We start from the raw sequence: 22,858 nt of genomic DNA, 5'->3' as shown, positions 1-22,858 counted from the left end.
GATCATGACCTGAGCTGAAGCTGGACGCCCAACCGACTGAGCCACCCAGGCGCCCCTGAACAGCAATTTTAGGTTTGAGGTTTTTGCTAGAAAAGGCAGACGATGAGTTGTACGGTGCTCATGGTCTGAGGAAAGCAAGCACACAAGTTTATCTGAACAAGTCTCCTAGAATGAAATCCAAGGACATGGGCTCCCTACCTGGACTATGTGTAAGTATTGTTTCCACATGTGTTTTTTCGCAGAAAACACCAAATTATTATGACAATTTTTATATAGACTCTTGGCAACTGGTAGAGATTGTGAGCTGTCCCTGGTCGCAATGAGAGCAATGTCCCTGGTCATTCTACTCTTCCTCCTTTAATGTTCTCCCCTCCCATTTTTTTAAAGTTTATTTATTTATTTTGAGAGAGAGAGAGAGAGAGAGAGAGCAGGGGAGGGGCAAGCAGGCTCCGAGTTGCCAGCACAGAGTCCGAGTCTGATGTGGGGCTCGAACCCGCAAACTGTGGCATCATGACCTAAGCAGAAGTCAAGAGCTGGATGCTTAACCGACTGAGCCCCCCAGGTGCTCCCCCTCCCATTTTTAATTAGACAAATGGCCATCTAGAATGAAGACCCCATTTTCCAGCCTGCTGTACAGGTAGCTAAGTCTTGTTAATAGAGTAAGCAAGAGGGGTGTAACTTTCCTGAAGTATCACTAAAGGGAACTGTATGCATTATCTATTGTTGTAATGGCAAGTCAGCACACATTTAAAAGCTTAAAACGACACAAATTTATTATCTCCCAGTCTCCTTGGGTTAAATGCCCCCTTTGGCTCGCACAATTCTCTGCTCCAGGGTTCAAATGGTTAAAGTTAAGTTGCTGGCCAAATGGGCTCTTCTAGGAAGGCTTTGGGAACAATTCATGTTCTTGGCACAATGTAGGTGCTCATGTCGTAGGACTGAGGTCCCCATTTTCTTGCCAATTATCACCCGGCGGCACCCCTTAACTCCCAGAAGCCTCTCTCCAGTCCTTGCACCTGGGTCTCTACGTCCTAGAGGTAGCAACAGCATACAGCATATCAAATCCTCTCACACTTGGAAACTCTGACTCCCTTCTGCTGCATATCTTGGATTCCAAGCTAGAGGAAGTTCTCTGCTTTTAAGGGTTTATACGATCAGATTGGGCCTACCAGGTAATCTGGGATGATCTCCTCATTTTGAGGTTCCCTAACTTAATTACATCTGTAAAATCCCTTTTGCCCTGTTACAGAACATATTTACAGGTTCAAGGGATTACAGGGGGGACGTCTTTCAGTGATCAAGGGCTTACCCTCCCTTGTTTCTTTCCTGCTGCTGCTCACAAAGTGGGGGTCATAGCTGGAGTGTCATATGGGACAGTGAAATTAGGGCCACAGTTTAGGGGTAGCGGAAAGAGAAGCCAACGTAGCCTGAGTCCCAGACAACTCTGGAGCCATAGTCCAGTCCTCGATTATCTACCTCCAGACTTCCATGTAGGAGGGAAATTAACTTCATTCGTCAGCCACTGCTTTTCGTGGTTTCTATCGGTCACTGCCAGAGGTAGCTAATACACTAACATCTAAGGAAATGGCTTATTAAGGAGGTCCTGGGATGATCACCTATTCTTGGGGGCCTAGGGACCCCTGAACAAATTTCACCTAAAGATTTTTTATTTTTGTCATCTCTACACCCAACATGGGGCTTGAACCAACCATCAGACTATCCCTAAATTAGATAAACATGTGTGCTGTGGGATGCCTGGGCAGCTCAGTCAGTTGAGCACCTGACTCTTGCTTTTGGCTCAGGTCGTAGGATCGAGCCCCGCGTCAGGCTCTGCTCTGAGTGTGGAGACTGCTTGAGATTCTCCCTTTTTCTCCCTCTGCCCCCTCCCCCATCCATGCTTGTCCTCTCTCTCTCTCTCAAATTAAAAAAAAAATAAAATAAACAAACGTGTCCTTTACACATAAAGCTAGCTGAATTGGGGCATCAGTCAGTGTGGCTGGCTTTGCCTCTGTGTTTTATAGAGTTGTTGGCCTATTTTCTGCCACTGGTCAGCACCGATGTGACTTTTCAGGCCAGACACTGTTATGAGAAGCCAGGAGAAGATCCAGCTACCCCTATCAGGGGAAGATCTGAGGACATCCGGGAAAAGGGACACCTCTACTTTGGGTCACTGTTGTTGTCTCCTCTGGGCTCCACTGTCCCTGCTCTAGTGGGACAAGAAAGACCTCAGCTTCAAGGGGCGCCTGGGTGGCTCGGTCGGTTAAGCGTCCAACTTCAGCTCAGGTCATGATCTTGCGGTTCGTGGGTTCGAGCCCCGCGTCGGGCTCTGTGCTGACAGCTCAGCTCTTCACATACAGTATTGTTTCACCCTCACGACAATCACACGGGATGGGATTATCCCTCATTCACAGGTGAGTTGACAGGCTCAAAGGGATTAAGTTATTTGCCCTATTTCAGAAGGGTAGTGAATAGTGGAGGCAGAACTAGAAGTTAAACCCTACCCACAGGGTGCTGAGAAACAGCACTTTAAATTTCCAGATCTGTCCAGGGAGCCTTCGCTTTCTCCTCCGTTGGATCCATGGGGCATTGATGACAAAAGCCAGCATGAAAGTTGGCTTGTGCTTTTCCAAAATCCGTTTGTTTGTATCTTTGTGAGAGGTCCCCTTCATCCAGAGGAGGGATAATCTACTCTGCGACATTTCTGACCTAGAAAATTAGTCTTTCAACATTAAATGGAGATAAGCCATGCATTTACTATTGCAATAAATTCAGTTATCTAGTATTTTCACCTAAAAAACATCTTGGAGATTATTTTGTACATTTTATTGGGTTTCTTGAGCTATGGAAGGGGGAACAGCTCCATGGGATATATTGATTTCAAACTGGCAGTGTTTTCACACATATCTAGAAATGTGAAGCTTCTGGATTTTTCAGGGCATGTATAAATAGGATAAATAATTTTTCAAGCTCTTAGGACTTGGAGATGACTCACTGAGAATTCAAGAAAACACTAGAGTTTATTCAGTTGATTATAAATTACTCGCAGCAAAAAATACTGTAATAATTTTTATATGTGTAAATAATATGTGTAATACTGTAAAAATTTTTACATGTGTATCACTGGAGGTAGAGTTGTGTGTGTTCTATAATGCAAAAAAGAATCTGATGATATAGCATATATTTAAGGTGTCCATATGGTCTGTGTTTAGGGAACGACTCCAAGCAAGTCAACTTAAAGTTGACTTATAAAATATCACTTAAGGTTTGAGCTATCTATCCTTTCAAAAGCCATGGCATCTTATGTAGAGAGAAAAATAATTTTGATGAAAAAAGGAATAAAATTTTATTGTGCCCAATCTAGCTCATGATACACAAATACAGCATACTTTAATATGGGGACTTGGCGTTGACAGGTTATCAGACCCATTTCAGCCAGCCACTTTCACTCTTAAAACAGTTACTGGTAGCAGAACTTGACCTCCGTTTCCTACCCAGAGTTGCCTGCAGCTCAGTTCCCCCTGCCCAAGCTGTCCCCAAGTAGCAATTTCCTGAAGGCTGGCTGCCAGCTTAGAGGCTATATATCACTGCTAGTCAGTTCCTCTGAAGGGAAGTCTTTCTGTTTCCCGCTGCCCTGCCTCAGTTTCCCTTTGGATCTACCCCCCCCCCCCAATTTAGCTTGCCAGAATGGGTTTGAGTAAAATGTGATTTCAATGTCAACCCAGAAATTCCCTCTTCTGATCCTCTTAACTACTTGATTTTCAGAAGAGTTCCTAGATGATGCTGTTGAAGTACGGAAGACCTTAGTTGTACATTTTTTTCTTAGAAGGAAAAAAATAATAATTCCTTATAGTTTAGTAGTCAGCTCCCACCAAGCTTCCAAGCTGTGTACTTCTCAAGACAGCTTTTCCTGCTTTCAAACATTGCGTCAACACAAAGAATTGAGACCGTTACCTGAGTGGATGGTTTTCAGCAGACACTTGGAAGACAGCTGTGCTGGGCAGAAAAAACGAGTATAGAGGAGGGTGTCCCTGGTCCCCAGATACACATTGCCACCCACTTAAGACACTCTAACCATATGCACACAAACATACATAGGCATACCTAGACAGGCAAAGATAGAGACTCACTCTAGGACACACAGCACACCGACATAGACACAAAGATCTGGAGAGAAAGAGAAGAGGGGAGAGAGAATGAGGGAATGCGAATATAAGAACAGGCAGATTTCATCAACTCGAAAGGACACAGCAATGCTTTGATTTCATTCCAACTTAAAGGCTTTGAACTGAATTCGTTGCAGAGGAGATGGCCAGGGCGACAGGGCTAGACCAAGGGGGCTGAAATTAACTTGGGAGACCAAAACAGCCCTCGTGGTCCAAAAGGAGAACTTGGGGGAACTGAATAGGCTCCCACTTACTCAGGTAAGCTCACCAATAATCAGTTCAATCTCCATGACTGCAGACACCATCCGGAGAAGAGGTGATCCGACTTCTGTTTCAGAAATGCCCAGCGCGCAGTAACAGCCCCAAAACTGTTGCTGAATGCAATTGGGCACCGGCCCCGGATCGAAAGGTGCAAGCGAGTGACAGACAGCAAGCCTGTTACAAACCACAGGCAGAGCCTGAAAAATCATCACCAGCCGTCAGATGTTGGTATTGCATGGCACGAGTTTTAGCTTTTAAGGTGAGAACTTCTTCGAGAAACTGTCAGGAAACCTACAGGAAGAGCTGTACCTCAGAAGGAAAGGAGATTTTTGTTTGCCGTGCCCTCTTTCTGGCCCTGCGCGACTGCGGCACTCTTCACGAGGAGTCCCGAAGCTTCGGCCCCTGCCGCGTCGCGGGCGTGCTTTCCGGGGTTCTCCACCGCAACGCCCACTCTCTCGGTGGCTTAGAGAGAGGAGGGGAGGAAGTCGGTGTCGCGGGGAGGAAGTCCGTGCTGAATTTTCCGAATCCCAGGACGGGCGCTTTTGACAGAGCTGGGAACCCTGCTGCAGAAGCAGGAGCGCCGGGGAGCGCTCCTTTTGGCCCCACCAGCGCGGAGCGGCGCTCCATCAACCTCGGGTAGTAGATTCCAGAAGCGCAGGGGGATGGCTGGGCTTGTGGCTCCAGGTTGCATGACCGTCGGGGGTCTGTCTTGACCGGCGTGGAGGTGCAGGCGGGCGCTCCCGGGCTTGTCTGCGCCGCGAGCAGAGCCCCGCGGTCCCGGTTCCTGGAGCGCACTCCGCTCGCCTGGCGGGCGCGCACTTGCGCGCGGGACCGCGTACGGCTCTCCCGAGCCCCGCTCATCTTCCGCGCCGAGAACACTTGCCCTGAGGGCTTTCGAAGGCCACCAGTGCCTGTTTCCCGCAGGGGGGGGGGCACGCCCAGCCAGAAGAGCAGAGGGAGGCTGACGGCCCCACCGGAGAGGCGGGTACCCGGGTCACCTCTGGAGTTCCCGGAGCCGGAGATCACTTGACTGGCAGAACGAAGCCCTGCTCAAGGCCCCGCTGGCTGGTTTTTGTTGTTTTGCTTTTTCCCAGCTCCAGGAAGGTCTCTCCTCACTCCAGAGACGAGGCTCTGTGCGGGGGCTTGGGCTTGGGGCTCCGAGCGCCCCGGCCCCTCCGGCCCACAGGTCGCCTCCAGTTGCCCAAGGGTGGCCACGTAGAGTCGGAGATTCACGCGTTGAGCCCCACGCGGGTCGCCCTCTGGGGCCTGACGTAGCGCCCCCCCACCCCCCCGTGGCCAGAGGGGTCGGGACAAAGGCCCCCGCTCCGTTGGCGCCGCTCAGGTGGAGCGTCCAGAGGCACCCACGACCCGGGCGCCCGTTCCTCTTTCGTCCTCTCTTCCAGGCCCATCTGGCTAGCTGGGCTGCGCTCTTCGCTGCCTCCCTGGGGCCTCCCCGGAAGGCTGGCCTCTACCGGCAACATCCCTGCGCCTCTGCCACCGCCCTCACCCCCGCCGCGTGTACCGGCGCCTGGGAGCCGGGCTCGGGAATGAACACTCCAAAGACATGATCTCATTTAATCCCGTTATGCGCCCATTTTACGGAAGAGGCAGCGGAGCATGAAGGGATTAGCTCAAAGCCACGCCGAATTTTATTTTCCGGAATTCAAGCCGCGGGCGCGGGGACTTGAAAGCCGGAGTTCTTCCCCGCGGGCCGCACAGGCCCTGGCGGCGGGTCTCGGAGCCGCGGTGAGCGGCCCAGTTGCGCTTTCAGCGAGGTTTAGGGATCCCGCGCCCTGTCCTGGGAGGTTGGAGACCGCACGCCTGGCCCCGAGGCAGCACCTGCGCCCCCGGCCGCCCCAGCCCGCCCCCGGTGGCCCACACCTCTTCTCTCGCATCAGCGAGCCCTCCAGCCCGCGCGGAGAGGCCACGGTGCGGTCAGGACAGCGCGCGACATCGGGACGGGAGCCCCGGACAGGGAGGCGGGTTTGCTCGGGAGCCCTGGAGCCATCCCTGGCCTCCGAGGACCGGTCTCCGCGCCTCCACCGACCGGGCGGCTGAGCTTCAATTCAGCCAGTCCTCCCCACCCAGCGTCAGCTTCCCTCGTGTAAGATGGGGACCGTTTCACTTACCTGGCGAAGGTCGCCGAGGGAAAATCCAGAGTTTATTTATGAGGAAGGGAGTCGTAAAACTAGGAAGTGCCCGCTCAAGATCAGTGGTGACGCGAACAGGTCACATCATCTGCGACAGCGTGGGGATTTGTCAAAGGACAGGGGCTGCGAGGGCTGGCAGGAGACTCGAGAATCTCTGCAGCCAGAGCTCCCGGGCTCGCTTCTCAAAAGAAGGATGTTGCCAAAACAGTGATGGGGAAGGATGACTCTTTCTAGGTAGTGAATTTAAACACTTTACAGGCATTCTTTGGTTTAAATCTCACAACTTGGCGATGTAGTGTTCATTTCCACCTTACAGATGCGGAAATCGAGGCACAGAGTAGTTGAATAATTTTATCAAGGTCATGAGTCAGTATTTGAGGGACCCCGGGTTTGAAGGCAGATTTGCTTCACTCCAGAGCCCAGGCACGTGTGGAGAAGCTTTGGGCATGGTCATTGTCACCCCTGTGAGACTTCTCACTGATGAGAAAGTTCCCCTTTCAGATCGACAGATTTCCTTTATTTTCTTTAAAAAATGTTTAAGTTTATTTTGAGAGAGAGGGAGCAAGGGAGTGCGAGTGGGTAGGGGCAGAAAGAGGGGAGAGAGAGAATCCCAAACAGGCTCTGTGCTGTCAATGCGGGGTGGGGGGGGGGGAGGCTTGGGCTCAATCTCCGGAACCTGGAGATCATGACCTGAGCCAAAACCAAGCATCTGGATGCTTAACCGACTGAGTTGGGCTCAATCTCCGGAACCTGGAGATCATGACCTGAGCCAAAACCAAGCATCTGGATGTTTAACCAGCTGAGCCACCCAGGTGCCCCTCTGTGGATCTCCTTTAATTTGGAGGGGCGTTAGGACTCAAATTCTTTCTTTCAACAAACAAACAAACAAAACAAAACAAAAACTAAGCCCTGCTGTCCCTCTGCAAAAGAAAATACTAGCAACAGTTCCTGGGAGTGAGCCAGTGCCCCCCAAAGGTGGGAGCGCTCAGGTGCCCTTAGGTGCCCAGCTGAGGGAGGAGCAGGGTGGGCCCAGAGATTAGAAGCCTGCTAAATCAGGGCCTGTTTGCTCCTAATACAAGACACTGTCAACCTTGGGGCTCCAGGGGTGGAGACTCATCCAAAGAAACACTTCCTTCAGAAGAACCGCCGAGAAGGCCCTTGACCCAGACCTCTGTTTGGGGAGGCAAGAGACCCCGCCAAGGCCTTGGCCAGCTGAGAGTGTTTCCTTGGCTGCTGCGTGGTGGCCCAGGATGGGCTGCTCTTGGTTCTGTGCCACGCACAGCCAGTGGCACTTAGAACCCCCCACGCGTCCGGGCTACACTGCCTGAGAAATTCATCTTCAGTAGTGACGCAAGTTAAAAATGAAACCAAACTGAATATTCACCAGCTCATATGCTGCCCCAACCTCAAACCCAGACGTAGTACTTCTAAATTGCTCCTTTCCCCCTGGTCAGTACCAAAAAATAAAAATAAAAACATGCTGCTTTAATTTTTGAAGTGAAATGGAATCGGTGCGTGGCAAGGGTCTGAGACAAAGCGAGGAAAATGAGTGTGCATCTCTTTTCCATGTGATCCGTATTTATTAACCCTTTTCCACAAACACCACCTGACCACGGGGCCCAGACCCTGAAGCCAGCAGCTGACCTGTTAGGTAACTTTAAAACTTTAAATAAAAATAGTCAGTTTTCAAACTCCCCAACCACATACGTTTTCATCATTTCTAAAGATGTGGAAATCAAGGGTCTCTGCAAATAGTTTCCAAGGTGGGCCGGGCCACGCGGCTTGCCTTTCGGATTAGCCTCCCTTGCCCTGAGACTAGGAAGCAAATCCACATAGATTTAGCTCCAAATATCTTCAGTTTAGTGAAGGCTCAGGGGCCATCTTTCTTCCCCAGTCCCTTGCTCTAGGCCCACCTCCACCTGTCTTCTCTCCAAGCATTGGACAGACTGGATGTGCAGGGACTCTGGCACCCTTCTGCCCCAGCCCTGCTGTTGCCCAGCCATCCTTGCAAGATGTTCTGTTCTCTCTTCTTTGGAGGAAAGAGATGCGGATTGAAGGATAGGAGCTGGTGAGGTATGTGGCTATACTCAAAGGATTTTTAAAAAGTAAGAGGAAGTTGGGGAGGAGGAAGAGGCGGGAGGATTATTCTAATCCATGGGCATCAATTTCACTAGGTCTTTGAAGCCTTGGAGGTTTCCTCTCCGTCATTTCTAAGCATTAAGGCAGAAGCCCAAGTAAAACGGGCTGTTTTAGGGCAGATTAAGGCACTCCAGCTTGCCTGCAGTGTGTTGGGGGCGCATTCCAACTTGCGGTTTCTGTTGTTTTTTCTTGAGCTGGTTTCTCTAAAGAGGTCCACGGTTCTGGAGTGCTAGGAGCTGCACAGCAGCGGCAGGTGTCGCCAATCCAACAATATCACCCGAAGAGGCCCCAGATATTACAGAAAACCTCTCTTCTCCGTCCAGAAGTTTGCCGGCATCTCCCCAAGGTGCCCCAATTGGCACAGGCACCCGAGAACGCGAGTTCTCCCCTTCTGTCTGGGGTGGCCCCCCTGCCCTTTGAACGGCCAGGGCTGGTTGTCCACACCCAGGGTCCTACTCCTGCTACCCTCCCCCCTTCTTTACCAGTGGTCAAAGCCTCCTGGCAAGGAGGAGCCCCCGTCTCTCACCGGGGTTCCTGTGGCCGCAGGGGCGCGACACTGGAGGGCTGCGGCGACGCGCTAAGGCCAGGTGGCAGGCGGCCTTCTCGGGCGGCGGCGGGGACGGCCGGCGGCACAGCACCACCGGGGGGCAGCGGTGGCGGCAGCGCCAGCAGCTCTTCGCCCGAGGTCACTGCGCAGTCTTGCTCGGGTTCCGCATCCGCGCCACCCCCGGCCGCTGTCCCGCAGCTGCGCTTCTTGTCCTCCTCCTTTTTCCATTTCATGCGGCGGTTTTGGAACCAGATCTTGATGTGTCTCTCGGTCAAGTTCAGCATGACGGCCAGCTCCACCCTGCGCGGCCTCGAGATGTATTTGTTGAACAGGAACTCCTTCTCCAGCTCCAGCAGCTGCGCGCGAGTGTAGGCAGTGCGTGTCCGTTTGTTTTCCTCTGGCTCTGCAACATAGGCGCCGCCTGTGGGCGACAGGGCACGTGAGTGTGGTCCCTCGACCCCTGGCCCCACCCACGCAGCCCAACACTGAAGCCCCCATGCTGGGAGTCCTGGTCCTCCCAGCTGTTCCTGCCACCGAGCCTCAACTTCCTGTCCCAGAGCTCAGTCTGGCCTCAAGCGGACTTTCTCCAGTAAAGGTTCCCTTTTCTTGGAGGTCAAAGCTGTGCGGGGCTCTCGGGCTCTCTCTGGGAGCGGGCCGTGGCTCTTCGGTGGGTTCACTCGGCCAGCGTTTGGGTTGATGGTGATTAAAATGCCCACAATAGTTATCCAAACGTACTCGATTCTACAAAGGCAATAAAGTGCCTTTAATATAAGACTTAACACCCCCCCCAGCTTTCTGATCGTCACCCACACAGTAAGAATACATGTCAGAGCACTACCCATTTCACACACGGACACAGAACTGACCCCCCAAAAGTTCAGAACATAAAACCAAGCAATCTTTATCACATACGATACACCTAATTTTTCCCATTGTTTACTATTTTGTTTTTTTTTTAAAGGTCTCAGCTCAGTTAATTGATTTCACGACCAACTTGTAAGTACAACCCTCAGTGTGAAAAAAGCCTTGAGCTAATAAAAACCCTGATCTTATGACATATATTGTTATATCTGACTATTATCTCTCTAGTAGTAATATTGTTATAATCATTCCCAACTCCAGAGCTGGTAAATTCTTCTACAATTGTTTTAACCTCTGCCCAGGCCCCTGCCCTGGAGAAGGGAAACTATTCTGGGCCCGGAGGAACGTCCTGTCAGCCCTGGCCTCTGTGTTCTGGGCCCCAAATGCTGGCAAAGGTGAGGGGAGCCTTGGGGTCCCGCTGGGAACGGAGAGCCCCACACCGGACGGGGTTGGAGTCACAGGCTCCATTCCAGCTCCTAGCCCAGGCCCAAGGAAGCAGCAGCTGGCCCACACGCCTGCTGTTCGCCGCTGTGCACCAGGTCCTGAACTTTTCCTTTTTCTGCCAGGTACCGACTGCACCCCCAGGCGCAGACATCGTCGAAGCTAAGTTTCACTAAACACTCTGGGAAGAGGCCTAAATCTGCTTGTTTTAGGGCGGAGTCTAGGATATTTCTCCTGTGACTGTTAGGAAGCCTTAGGGGATTGAAAAAGCCAGTGCGTATGTTTGGAGGGGAGAGGGTTTATTAGGTGAGAGAACTAGGCCCGCTCTCCCCCAGGCCAAAAGGAGGCGCCCAGAATCCAAGGCTTGGGCAGAGTCAGCAGACAAGTCCCACTCCCTGGGGAGCATTTCCAGAGTCTTATGCTTCTAAGCTTTCCTTGGCATAGGAGAGAGGAGAGGGAGCCTTAAAGGAACGTTTGAAAAGGCCCTCTGAGGTTCTTAAATTCCATCCATAATCTCTTGGGACCACCCCAGGAGACCTATGCCCAGGACGGCTTGGCAGGGGATGCAGGCAGGTGGCGTTACTTAAGATGTCAAGAGCCCCCTGGGTCTGCGCCCTTCCCTAAGGCTCAGGGGGAGGCAGTTTAGGGGCAAGCCTGTCGGCAAGGCTGCTACAATTCATTTTTTTAGGTCGTTTTCGAACGTTCCTACAGTATTGTTATTAGCATTCATATCTGTGCTGCAAATGAGAACCCTCTGGTCACTTTACCCTTCCCAGGCGTTTGAAACCCCACAGGAGTGGACAGGCGAGTTCACACACGCTTGCAGCTCCGCTCCTTAGAGAGTTTCCCGGGAGGACCTCGAGGTCGCAGGAGCACCCCAAAGGCAGCTTCCAGGCCAGGGGGGGTCGGCCCCTTCTCCCTGAGCTGAGCTTGCAGCGGGTCAGAAAGCTCTGGCAAAGGGCTTTCCGGCCGGACTCTCCAACCCCTGGATGTTAGTTAGTTACCCTTTCAGGGTTTCCTTCACCCCAGGGGAAGGCGGCCGATTAACCAATAGCATTTACCGTCTGGCTCCCAGGGTCCGCCCGAGCCCAGGCGCCACCAGAGCAGGGGTCACACCCCGGGGGTGGGGAGGTGACCCACTTTAGGCCTCGCTCGCCTTTTTCCCCCCCCCCGAGGAAGCTGCAAGGACGGCCGGGAACGTGGGAAACGCGCGTCCTTAGGTCCCACCCTGGTCGAAGGACGTGGTCCTCCCGCCTCCCAAGAATCCCGCGTTTCCCAAGACTCCCCGGCCTGCGGCGGCCGCGGCGCTGGGCCGCGTCTGGCGCCCCCCTCGCCCCGGGCTGCGCGGTAAGTGGGGGAAGACTGCAGCCCAGCTGGGCCCTGTCCTGTCCCCGGACCCGCCCGGTCCTCGCCACTCAGCATTCACGACAAAGTGACCTAAGGGAGAGGCGAGCCCCGGGCACCCTGGGCGAGCCCGGGCCCCACAAAGCCCCGCCGGGCCGCGCCGGGGTCTGCGTCAGGCACGGGGAGGGGGGGCAGACGGGGCGCCGAGGACTCTCGCCCGAGCCCCTTTCCCCCTACCCCCCGACTGCTGGAAGGAAAAGAAAAGTCAACTATGCGCCATGCAGGTGTGACCAGAGGTGGCCGCGGCACGGAAGCGGTAGCAGCGTGTAGCGGCGCCCAGGCCGCGCCGGAACCTGCCGCCAGCTCCTGGCGGGGGAGGGGGCCCGGGGGCCGCTCCGCGTCCTCGCCTCCGGGCTCCCGGGAAGACCTTCTGCGACACGCCGGGCGCCTAGGGCCGCGGGGACACGGGGCTCACGCCTCCCCCGGCACAGCTGTTGCAAGAAGGGCATTCCTTCTTCAGATTCACTTGCTGGGAAGCGGCGCGGGGAGACCCCCTTCGAACGTTTCTGTTTGCTCAGAAGCGCACCAGCATGGAAGACGCCTCTCCCAGCTGCCTGCCTCCAGCCTGAGCGGCCCGGCCTCGGCCTGGCGGTGAGTACCCCCTCCCCGCCCCCTCCCCTCCTCGCCGAACATCTTCGCGGGCTTGATGCAGTTCGTCTTCCCTGCTTTCCGGCATCCACTGAGCGCCCCCGAGACTGCCCGTCTCCTCTAATGACGGCTCCCGGGTGGGCTCAAGGCCACAGGGGCCCAGCACTCCAAAGGCACGCCCCGGCCCGGGTCGGGAGCATCCTAGGGTCCTGCTCGGCTTCCTAGACGCTCACGCCGTGGAGTCCTGGCCGGGTGGATCCCTCCAGTGGAGGAGGATCCCTCCGGAGGGTCGGAAGCCTGAGCTCAGCCAGGCCTTGGCTGGCTGGGGGAGCGCAGGCTGCTGGAGTTCAGCGTATGGATAGGGAAGGAAGGGTTTAAGCGCCCAGGAGGAGAGCTGAGTGGAAAAGACGCTCCAAAGGGGCCCAGAAAGGCGCTTCTGCGCGGGATCGCCTCCTTGGCTCCCTGTGGAGTTTAGTCCGACCCTGGGTTGTCCTTAGGGGCTGGGAACGCGAACCGGTAGAGGGTCTTGGGGAGCCCTTCAGCCGGGACGGGAGCCGGTGAGGGGACTAAGGGGATGAGGGGCCGGACTTACCTGCCCAGTGGCCTTTCCACGCGTGAGCCTTGGTAGACTTCATCCACGGGAAAGGCAGCTGGACGCGGCCGGGCTCCTCCAGGGCGCCTGGCTCGGCTCCATCCGGGAAGGGCCCGGCCGGAGGGTGGGGGAGCGCGAGCTGAGCTGGGAGGTGGTGGTGGTGGACGTGCGCCACCGCGGTGTCGTCGGCGAGGGGGGGCACCTCGTACGGGGAGATGTCCGGGGGGCTGCCCTGCTCCAGCGCGCCCAGGGTCGCCGGGAACGGGGGCGGCGGCGGCGGCGGGGGCTGGCGGCCCATGTACAGACACGCGGGGGGACTGGCGCTGAACTCCGGCGCGGGGCCCCGCTGGTAGGCGCATGGGTCCTTGTAGAGCTGCGTAGCTGCATAGTACTGCTCCTCGCCGTTCATGGCTGCTGCCCGGGCTTGGAAGCCGGAGCCGGGGAGTCGGAGCTGTGTGGCCCTCCCGCTCCCGGCGCCACCCCCGCTAGCTTTGACAGCTCGGCTCCGCTCCGCAAGGGGACCCGCCACCGGCGGGGACAGGCGGGCCGGCCGCCGCGCAATAGGCTCCGCTGTGCCCCACGTGGCTCAGCCTGGGGCCATTATTGGCCTGGCCGACTGCCTTAAGAAGCCAGGCCCAGGTACCCAAGAGCACTGCATTTGTTTCCATTTTCTCTCTCAGCTGAGTTTCCCCGCACACACCTGTAGGCCGAGCTGGCCGTGCGATCTGAAGGGGAGCGTTCATGAAACTCTTCGAGCTTACGTTCAATCATAGAAATGTATATTTTTCATCATACTTTAAGTGGTCGATTTTCCTTGTTTGTTTGATAATATACACAATACACTAATTCATTAATACAATTTATATAGATACATATGCCAAGGTTGTGCATTTAAATTTTTTTTTAACGTTTATTTATTTTTGGGACAGAGAGAGACAGAGCATGAACGGGGGAGGGTCAGAGAGAGAGGGAGACACAGAACCGGAAGCAGGCTCCAGGCTCTGAGCCATCAGCCCAGAGCCTGACGCGGGGCTCGAACTCACGAACCGCGAGGTCGTGATCTGAGCCGAAGTCGGACGCTCAACCGACTGAGCCACCCAGGCGCCCCCGAGGTTGTGCATTGAAACTGTTTTGTAACTGTTAGGGAGTACAAAAAAAAAAAAAAAAAAAAAAAAAAAAAAAGTTTGCAGACCCTAGCTCTATAGGAAGGACTTGGTCTTCTGTCTTATTTATGAAATTTGTACACGATCACAATGATGTCAGTGAACTAACCCATAAAGACCCAGAATTTGTTGTATGTTTTTTTTTAATTTTTTAATGTTTATTTTTGAGACAGAGAGAGACAGAGCATGAATGGGGGAGGGTCAGAGAGAGAGAGAGGGAGACACAGAATGTGAAGCAGGTTCCAGGCTCCGAGCCATCAGCACAGAGCCCGACGTGGGGCTCGAACTCACAAACCGTGAGATCATGACCTGAGCCGAAGTCGGATGCCCAACCGACTGAGCTACCCAAGGCGCCCCTCCTTGTATGTTTTTAAACTGTGGCGTGCTCGGGGGACTTCCGGAGAGTAAACTGTAACTTCAGAATTGATCACAGTGGCATTTAATTTTTTTTTTTTTTTTTTTGGTAATTGAAGAGCATTATTAATTTTGATTTTGGGAAATTGGGGCTCCTTTGACCAACTCAGTGCAGTTTCCTAATGTGGCAGAGGGGGAAAGATTTAGCGTCCCCTCTTGTGGCTGGGAGGAGGGGACGGCGTTGGCACGGGGTTTCCAGATCCGCGATGGCTTCCCACGGATCCTGAGCCCCAGTCCGAGCCAGCTGAAGAACGTGTGTTCTGCGTCGGAGTGAAATAAGGCAGCGCTTCAAGAGAGGAGGGAAGTGTTTAGAAAAGAATTAAAAGCGCTGCATTTTAATGACAGCGTCAGTCTGTGGCCTCCACTGGGTAACTTCTGGGTATCCTGCGGTCCTCACTTAAATAGGGCCGAGTGTTTCCGACCGGATGATGCAGACTATCTCCGGGTCGCGGTGGCGCACAAGCCCCGGCCTGAGCATGAGCCGCGCATCCGACCCATTTGCCCAGGGCGTCCTGGGTGGCCTTGGACGGGTCCTACCGAAAGGACCACGGTCCTCGAACCAACACGGAAGGTTTTAGAAAAACTGGCCACCTTTGCAGAAAAGCCTTGGCAAGAAGGAACGTGAACCACCGGGAACCAGTACGGGAAAAACCACTGCAACCTGACTTTCCTAAACCACAAACGACACCCAGCCCTTCACGAGGTAGATTGTAATGTATTTTCTCCTTGTGGAGATACCTGTGTTTTAAATGCGTACGGACCGAATGCGCTACCTCAAACACGCTCATTTTCATCAAAAAGCAAAAGCCAGTTGGGAAGGGGGACTTCCCTGCAGGTTCCTTGCGACGTGCGATCCTGGTGCGGTCTCAGCATATGCGTTCAGGAGAGAGCTGGGCACCAGGAGGTCCGCCCGTGGGTGGGGACGCGCGCCGCACCCGGCCTCCTTGGTGTCCCAGCTCCCGGGAAGGGCGGACTGGGGGAAGCCGCTGGGGGAGGGCGGGGGGAGTTCCGGCGATTTCTTCAGGGAAAAGGGCCACCTGCGGCCCTAGGGGCCGGGAGGGAAAGGCGGTGGGACCCGCGCGCCTAATCTCTGCGCGTCCGCGTCAATGAGTCCATTGTTCGCCGCGGCCGCGGAGGACCAGACGCTATCACCCGGCCGCGAGTGACCGCATCGATCAGCAGGCAGGGCCCGAGGGGGGTTGCCCGGCCGGGGCGTGTTGACCCTCGGAGATAATCTGCCAAGTCGCCGCGGGTTGACTTGGCGACGCGGTTATGAGCGGGCGGCGAGCTCCGCTTGGGACAAAGATCGGCCGCCTCCCCCCCCCCCTTCCGTCTCCCCCTCCAACACCCCTTTCTCCCCCTCCCCCCTCGGCTACCCCCTTCACTCCGGACTAAGCCCGCAGACCCCCCCTTCTCCTCCTCCCCTGCTCCCCGCCTCGCCTGCCACCCCCGACCCGGAGAGTGTTTATTTTGCACTTCTCGTCTAATTGCACATTTCTGTAAATTGGTCTCCATTTCGATGCTTCATTTGCTCGCATTTGGTATTTTTGCTCGGCCCTGCAGAAAGAAAAGAGGCGCTCAGCAGAAAGCAAATCCGTCCGCCGAGCTCCGGGGCCAAAAACCGGCAACCCGGGGCTGAACAAAACCTTGGGGAGAAGTGGGCGGGGGTGCTGGAGGCGGTCGGTGGAGGCGCCTTCTCGCTTTCACAATTCGCATTTTCTGCCGCTCGTGGCCCAGGAAACAAAGGTCCCAACAGCCATTTATTACGGTGATGATTATTAGTTGGGACAAAGCTAACAGCGTTTTGGGACTGGCTAATTATGACGTGTGTCTAATTATAACCCATGTAGAAAACGCGCCCCCGCGCAACCCTCCGCCGAGCAAGAGCGTGTGTTGTATTTCTTCTGTGGATATCGCTCGTGGTATCATAAAAGCACCGGGTCCATTACAGGTGAAATGCGTTTCCGCTCTGAATCCCCGCTGCCCCTCTCGCCTCCCACAGGCCCCGGAGCGATACCGAGCCATTAGGCGAGCGCCTTCCCGAGCCATTTAACAGCAGCTCTTATGGATAAATAAACAAAAAAGGCTGTAAACCAATTATAGTGTGGACAGTGAAAAAGTCGTTTATTAGCAGGACGTCCTGATAGCCCTCGCAGATACTGGAGGTCCTCGCCTGCCCTTTCCCTTCTGGAGATAGTTTGTGCCCTGAAGAACACAGGTTACCTTGCTCTTGGTCAGTAGCTGAATCTTCCAAGCATGCCAAGGGCTGAATTTGACTTGGTGGTAAGGATTTTTCAGCCACTGTATTCTATTACTCAGGGGGAAAAAAAAAATAAAAATTGACGGACCTCACTTGACTCCAGAGACGTGTCCGTGATGAATTGGTGTGGAATTTACTTTATCGGAGCATAGTTGTTTTTATGATTAACTTGCTGTTGAAAATAAAAATTAAACTATATCCCGAGTGGAAACGCTGAAGCAAACGATGTGGTTGGTGTAGGTAACGAGAGAATACACCTTCCATAATTTACTTGGAAGTTTTGCACATTAGCCTTTACTTCGGTGGGGGCTGATGCTGGTTTTTTATTCCTCCAGGGCAAATCCTTTCCCCCTCCCTCCTTCTACTGGGGGGGGGGGTCTTCCTCAGAGTGTGGTACCTAGGTCTGAGAGGGTCAAGGAAAACTCGTGCAGAAAAAAGAACCTCAGGCTTTGAATCAAAGGCTTCCCATGCGTTCGTGGGGCAAACCAGCACAAGTGTAGTGTCGAAACTATTTCCCAGAAAATTCAGCGCCATTGTGTAAATAAATGCAGCCTAAAAATGTAATTTAATGGGACGATTGTCTTGGCTATCGTTAGTGGGAGAGAGGAGTGGGAGGGGGCAATATGGCAGACTGGATGCACCCCAGGACTGTGGACTGCTGGGTCCCCGCACTCGACTTGGTGCTTTCTCCCAGGAATGGCCCTCGCAGCCCTTTCCTCGAGTTTCTGTTTAATCCTTCCGAGGCCTGGTTTACTTTGCAGCTGAAAGGAAAAGTGTGAAAGGAAGTTGGGATTCCAAAGCCTCTAAAGCCCCCTGCTTGCTCTCCCCCCCACCCATCCCTGGGGCCCACTCTTGTAGTTCCCAGCCCTTGGGCTGGCTCTCCCCCAGGTTCCCACCTCTGCTCTACCGTCTAAATATTCAGTCTCCCCAAACCCCAGCCCTTGCCATGTTCCCTTCTCTTCTTCATCCCCGGTAACCAGCTCCTTGCTTCCATTGAAATTCCTTTTTTGCCCTCTGCCCCCCTCCCATCACTGAGTCCTGTGACTAATCCTTTGTTCTCCTGGGAACCTTTCCTTACCTCCAGGAGCCCAAAGGAGGGTTGACCCACATTTCCTGGTCATTCCAGCCTCCTTCCTGAACCATCCCGCAGTTCACATGGTTTATTAGTTAGAAGGACAAATCTTTTCAATAACATTTATTGATCCGGCAGCTATTATATAGCTTTTTATACGTGCCTGTCCACAAACTCTTGGGGTAACAGAAACTCAGTAGAAGAAATACGTTCTGGATTTGGTGTACCTGGAAAACTTAGGAGCCACACATACCCATCTTCCAAATTGCCCTTGCCCTGCACAAGCTGTGTGTTCCTTGGCAAGTTACGCAACTCTACTAAGCCTTTCTGTCCTTATTTGTAGAATAGAGACAGAGGACTGCCCCATAAAGTATACCCCTTGTATATAGTAACGATCACAGCAGGCTCAGGGCACAAGACACTCTTTCAAGTATTTTGCATATGTAAATCCTCACTAAAATCCTGTGAGGTAGGTACTATTATTCTCATTTTTCTGTGCAGGAAACTGAAACATAGAACTTGCCCAGAATCACACACTAGATCCAAGCTGAGGTGGTCCGGCTTTAGAGTCCATTCTCTTGGATGTGACCCTATACTGTCTTGCGATGTAGTAAACAAGAAATTATTTTATTTTATTTTATTTTATTAAAAAAAATTTTTTTTAACATTTATTTATTTTTGAGACAGAGAGAGACAGAGCATGAACGGGGGAGGGTCAGAGAGAGAGGGAGACACAGAATCTGAAACAGGCTCCAGGCTCTGAGCAGTCAACACAGAGCCCGACGCGGGGCTCGAACTCACGGACCGCGAGATCGTGACCTGAGCCAAAGTCGGACGCTTAACCGACTGAGCCACCCAGGCGCCCCAACAAGAAATTTTTAAAATTATTTCTGTGAGAATTCAGTGAGGCAAAATGTCTAATGTTCCTGGCTCTTCACGGGCACCGAACAAATGGTCTTCTCTTCCTTTCTCCTCTGGCATTGCTTTTAGGGCATCTACAGGCGTTCAGCTATTGGTCATTATTGCAGCCAGAAGAATTGCAGAGCTGTTGCCACAAGTCCATGTTTAAGGACATGGTAGACCGAGAAAAGGAGTATTCAGAAACATTGTGTTTTAGGGAACGTACTCCAAAGTGGGGCCCTGCTTGAAGTAGGGGACGTGGGGGCCACTGGATGGCACTTGCTTCTGCCAGCCCCCAACAGGCCGCAGAGAGAGAAACAAGTGTGAGGGAGATGCAGGGACTTCTTTACATCCAGGGAAGCCCTGAACAGAAGACTTGAAGGGGGTGAACGGATCACAGCTAAATATGCCGTAGCTATCCCAGTAGATGTGGAATCCAGCATCGAAGCAGTGTCTTCTAGCCAGAGCCCCACCCCCGTATTTTCCATGGTTCTTCCATTTCCAGGTTGGAGACGAAACTGTTAACATAAACTCAGAGGAAAACCTCAGATGGCTTGGGAGAGAAGGGAGCAGTTCTTGTGTGTGGGTCGGGGCAGTCCTGGAATCCTCCTCTCTTCCTGCTTTCTCCAGATCAGGAAGGTAGTCATGTGCAACCCCGGCCTTCTTCGTAAGGATGCAGAAACACGCCTGTCGAAGTGACTCCTCTGCATGTCCCCTGAATCTGAGACCCATGCAAAAGTGTTAAAATTAGAAATCTGTGGGGATTAAAGCGGGGGAGTCAGCTCTATCTAGGGCACGTGCATTCCCTCTCCTGCGGTGATGAGAGTAAAAGCAGATTGTGGTCTCAAATTCACTGAATTTTCCTATTAGTAATTCTTCCTATGGTAGATATGCCTTATCGGGGTGTTGTTGTGCAGAGAGAAGCTGTATTTGAATACGTTTACTTTGTGTGTTTTCTCCAATCACATATTGCAACCCATTTACCTTTAGGCAAATCCCACAAAGGTACAGGTTTCTACTATGCAATGAAATAACAGAGATTCGTAGGGGAGTGTTTCTGGAAGTGTGATTCATGAACCATGTGTACTAAAATCACTGGGACGCTTATAAAACGCAAGCAGCCTAATCCCAGAGGTGCTGAATAACCATATGTGTGGGGTGTGGTGGGACTTGAGAAATCTGCATTTTTAACACACCCGAGGTCATTCTTAAGTACACTATGAATTGAGAACAACAGGAAACAAACACTTGAGCTGTAATTTATTTGATATATGGAGGCTCATGGATGGTCTCAAAGGACGAGCATTCTTCAAGCATGGCCGTTCAAATAAAAATACACCTCTACGTCATAAGGTTGTTGTGAGGTTTAAATAGAAGAAACGTATGGTGAATATGCCTTAGTTCATGCAGAAGGCATGTTATTTGCGTCTCTACGTGGGCAAGCCACATGCAAATCCTGGACATTTTCAGATTTTCCTTTCTTTCTCACACACCCGTTCTTGCCTTATAGGACTAAAGATTTAGAAAGGTTCAGCATGGTCTTATTTTATTATCGTGCTTCTCCCACTGAGCTCTTTGGAAACAGCGGGACTCTCCTTGGGATGTTAATGTGGCTCCAGTGTGGGCTCAGCCAAGTTGAGCTGAGCTTTTCCAGCCACAGTAGCTAACACATAAGGGCAAATAAAGGGAGGCAATAAAACCAAAGCAAATTGATTCATCTCTAGGCAGTACCCTTATAACTTGTGTCTTAATGCCATATTCTCTCTACACTGAACATGACCAAATAGCTTCCTTTAAAGGTAAGTGAATTTTATATAATTTGTGGCTAATTCCATTTAATTCTGCCCACATGAGCATGTGATAAGGGAATGTTAAACCGGTTAACAACAACGGGCTAAAAGGGGCATTGAGGAGGAGGCCAATATTTGATTTCCAAGTGCTCTGGCTCAGCGCTGAGAAATCCAGATGACTATGAGTGTGTTGGTTTCTTGGTTATTTGCTTTCTGTGCTCCTAGCTCCTGAGTAAAGGGCAGTGAGAAAACACTAGGATCCCATCTGTCACAATGAGGCTAGTTACAACAAAAATAACGACTCCTTTTTATAAAATCATTCTTGGTCTGACAAACTCCCCTCGGACTGCAGGGAATCAGGAAGAGTAAAAATAATAGAATCAATAACAACTTTGTTATCTAGTAACTTAAACAACCCTTGCCTGCTGGGATGGCAGAACAGGCTTTCTTATCTTGGAAACAGGAAAACTTTCTGGATAGTAAATTATTTTTTACAAAACGTTTCTAACTGGATTAGGCGTCTGTAGAGAGTGCCCCAGGTAGGAACCATGCCAAATTCGAATCACTTAGACATGATCATTTAAAACTTGGGTCGTTTTAATTTGGGTCGTTAAATCTAATACACACTGTTTCTTTTTATTTAGTAAAACGTCAACCGTGGTACAATTATTGGGATACTGAATGTATTTAATTGGAAAGTTAGAAAATTAAATGGGAAATTTTCATTTAAATGTCTGGATCATCTGGGCAACTGGATTTTCATTCCTGTGTTAGTACTTGCCTACATCAGCACTTGGCCCATGCTGTGGTCTTCTGAGAGCTTTCATAATCCACACCCGAGTCTTCAGAGTCAGGAAATGTTCTCTCTCCTGAGTGATCTGTCTGTCTGACAGCAGGGATTGGGCCTGGTTTGATTTGGGTGTTCCGTGTTGATTTCTTTGCATGTAAATAGTGATGACTCAGTTCAGGAATTACGGAATATATCTTAGTTTGAAGAGAACCATCTCCCCAAAGTGCGAGTGTTCATAACAGCAACTAACTAGATAGTTCACACATCACTGAGATTATCCTGACCCGGTTCATTCAGATACATGAAGGAAAAGGAGAGGCTGATATTTAAGATAGCTTAAATTATCCAGTTATTCTGTTTTTACTGCTTCCATTCACATCCAAGCTTGTCACTTGTATGCTGATGTTTTAGGACAGACCTCCTCATTTCACATTTCTTTGTCCCTCTAACACCTTCTATAGGATGTCCTTAAAGTCTGAACACAGGTGACTCTACATAACATTTTGTGTTCCATGTATACAAGATAAAATATTATCTATGCATCCCAGACTTTATGGACAGCCTGTATATAAATTGACCTAATTTTTTTTTTTTTTTTTGTGGAAGAGGCACATGGGGGCCTAACGTTTAGTTTAGGGGAAGAAAACCTTTTCTCTTTTCACTAATGCTGTATTGTAAAACATAATCAATCAGTGTTGTCTGCTTCATTTACAAAGCAATTTATTAGACTCTGCCAACATGGTCACAGTCAAACCTTGACGTTTCTAGAAGTTGGAGTTAGAGATTGCTATGAATCCAGATAAACAGCACTGTTTTCTTACCTTCCCAGCAAATTTCGACAGGCGATAACAAAAAGGCAAACACAAGTCTCTAACCCCTAGCCTGGCGTTATCTGTCTCCTGGCCTGTAATTACACAGGATTTGGAGTTTTCTCAAGAGAGTGGAGTGACACTATTTACCTTTTTGTATTTATATGACCAGTAGCCAAACTTAAATATAATAAGTAGGGAAATTCAGTAAAGAAAAATACTGATTGGGAAAGAGTCAAGTTCTCTGTTTCTCCTGCCGCATTTCCTTATGAACCTCTTGCCTGCAAGCCCCAGGGCCATTTTTGAAGAGAATACCGATCGTATTCCATCCAGTATTTATAATATTCTAAGACTTTCGTTCTGATCATTGCTTGATATGAGGGGAGGAAACAACTGGAGACGGCTTATGTACATCTTAGCTGAAAAATATAAGTTAACAGAGTTAAGTGGTGTTTCAACAGGGTGTTTTGTTTTGTTTTGTTTTGTAAAGGACAGTGGAATGGTCTTGAGAAGA

The 22,858-nt window shown here is 51.6% G+C and overlaps 1 protein-coding gene across 1 annotated transcript; it reads right to left on the bottom strand.

The window, feature by feature from the left end:
* Window positions 1–9,235: 9,235 nt before the first annotated feature.
* Window positions 9,236–13,555, bottom strand: PDX1 (pancreatic and duodenal homeobox 1). Its single transcript, XM_042957307.1, has 2 exons — window positions 13,147–13,555; window positions 9,236–9,681 (listed from the first exon to the last, which is right to left on the bottom strand). The coding sequence occupies exons 1-2, from the start codon at window positions 13,553–13,555 to the stop codon at window positions 9,236–9,238; spliced, it is 855 nt and encodes a 284-aa protein (XP_042813241.1).
* Between the last annotated feature and the right edge of the window lie 9,303 nt (window positions 13,556–22,858).

Source organism: Panthera tigris, chromosome A1, assembly GCF_018350195.1.
Source record: "Panthera tigris isolate Pti1 chromosome A1, P.tigris_Pti1_mat1.1, whole genome shotgun sequence".
In the NCBI taxonomy this organism is placed as follows: domain Eukaryota; kingdom Metazoa; phylum Chordata; class Mammalia; order Carnivora; family Felidae; genus Panthera; species Panthera tigris.
Note: the sequence above shows the minus strand (reverse complement) of the source record. Positions and strands in the feature narration are given on the sequence as shown.